At 55.4% G+C, this 2,087-nt stretch overlaps 1 protein-coding gene across 1 annotated transcript in view; it reads left to right on the top strand.

Moving 5' to 3' along the window:
• The window catches only part of DNAH14 (dynein, axonemal, heavy chain 14), a 157,968-nt gene that overhangs the window by 147,237 nt on the left and 8,644 nt on the right, over positions 1-2,087 (top strand). Inside the window, exon 70 of the mRNA XM_015562337.1 lies at positions 427-676. Within this exon, the coding sequence (XP_015417823.1) occupies positions 427-676 (250 nt within the window). The remainder of the gene's footprint in view (positions 1-426; positions 677-2,087) is intronic.

Below are 2,087 nucleotides of genomic sequence, written 5' to 3'. Positions count from 1 at the left end.
TGTCCAAGAGCACAAGAGAAGGCGTGTCCTTGGAGAAGGAAAGTGCAGGTGATTTCACTGAGTTTCAGCACCCAGCAGGGCAGCCCCGGGAGGGCCGGGTGGCGGGGCCCCAGGACACCGGGGGACGCGCTGTGAGACTGCCATGGGCGACATGGGCAGGCAGATTGGGCCCCCCCCAGGCGGGGGCAGCCTTGCCTGTGGACTCCATTCAGAAATGAATTAAGTAGTTCGGTGTGAATTTAACAACAAAACGAGAAGTCGTGGGCAAACACGGACAGCCTACTACGTCTATTCCTCTCGCCGTTCCCGTGTATTCCTACAGAAGAAATGCGGGCAGCGGCCTGAGAGCTGTTGCTTTCGTGTTGAAAGGGCAGAGCGCGCCGAAAACACACCCTGAAATAACATAAGCGCGTGCGTTCCCGACAGGCGGCCGTGAAGATGCTGGAAAACACCCTGACGGCCCAGCCGGCCGTGCCGTGGCAGAAGCTGCGCTACCTGCTCGGGGAGGTGGTGTACGGCGGCCAGGTGACCGACCCCTGGGACCAGCGCTGCCTCAACACCCTGCTCTACAGGTTCTGTAACCCTGACGTGCTGACATGCGACTTCAGCTTCTTCAGTGAGGAGGTGAGAAAGGAAGTTATTGTCTTACTAGAGGCCTGGTGCACGGAATTCGTGCACTGGGGGTGGGGTCTCTCAGCCTGGCCTACGCCCTCTTGCGGTCCGGGAGCCGTCAGCCACCGCCGCTGTGCTCGCCAGCTGTGAGCCCAGCTTCTGGCTGAGCAGTGCTCCCCCCTGTGGGCAGCTCTTGCATTGAGCGTCTGCCCCCTGGTGGTCAGTGTGCATCATAGCAACCCTACGTTCTGCTGTAGGGTCGATTTGCATATTAGCCTTTTATTATATAGGATATGACTTGATTGTGTGTTTTTAAGAATGAAATCTTGCCATTTTTTATTTTTTTTATGAGAGAGTAGAAGGGAGGGGGAGAGACAGAGAGAGAGAAACATCGATGTGAGAGAGACACATCAATTGATTGCCTCACACACAGGCCCCGACCAGGCCAGGGATCCAGCCTGCAACTGAGGTCGGTGCCCTTGACCAGAATCGAACCCAGAACCCTCCAGTCCAACGGCCAGTGCTCTCATCTGCTGAGCAGAGTGGCTAGGGCTGACTTGATTGTCTTTAAATTATTGCCGAAGTATTTACAGTCCGCACTTAAATTAACGTCAGTGTCCACTTTCAGTGGCTGTTCTGAACTTGTGTCACAAAACCATGTGGCCGTGACCCTGATAAGTACCTGTTGGTCGGCGGCCGCTGCTCTCACCACGCCCCTCACAGTCCCTGGTCCCAGCGCAGGAAGCGGAGGACGCAGCCAGCCGACAGGAAGCTGTAGCGTCATTTCCCCTTGAAGACCCTGCTCTCTGTTGCTTTACTCAGTTATTTCACACCTAGAAGTTTTGTGCCTCTTGGCCATGTTCACCCATCCCTGGGATGGTCAGTTGTTCTTAAGATCATCCTCCCAGCCCAGGCTAGTTAGCTCAGTGGCTAGGACATAGGCCCGCGGACCACAGGGTCTCAGGATCGATTCCCAGTCCAGGGCACGTATCGGGGTTGCAGGGTGAATCCCCAGCTCTGGCCGGGGCTGAGTGTGGGAGGCATCCAGTCGATGTGTCTCTCTCATATTAGTGTCTCGATGTCTCCCTCTCTCTCGTCCCTCTCTCCTTAGCCCCCTCCCTCCTTCCATCCCTCCCACTCTCTCTAAAAACCAATGGAGAAATATCCTTGGGTGAGGACGTTATAAAACATGTCACTCTCCCATTCCCCGTAGGTGATACCACAGTGAGTGCACGCATCACCTATGGGTGTCGTTTCTTGAGGCAGCAGGTGATCGGAGTCGCCCTTTAGGTCCTTTCCCCTCTCCCCCTTGCACACTTCCCCATGAGAACGTTCTGTGTGCCTATCACGCAATGACACTTGGCAACGTGGCGGTCCCAGGTGTAGCTTGGGCGGAAGGGTCTAGAACAGCGGTTCTCAACCTTCTGGCCCTTTCAATACAGTTCCTCACGTTGTGACCCAACCATAAAACTATT

This window comes from Myotis davidii, unplaced genomic scaffold, assembly GCF_000327345.1.
Source record: "Myotis davidii unplaced genomic scaffold, ASM32734v1 scaffold174, whole genome shotgun sequence".
Lineage (NCBI taxonomy): Eukaryota > Metazoa > Chordata > Mammalia > Chiroptera > Vespertilionidae > Myotis > Myotis davidii.
This window is presented reverse-complemented; position numbering and strand designations above follow the sequence as displayed.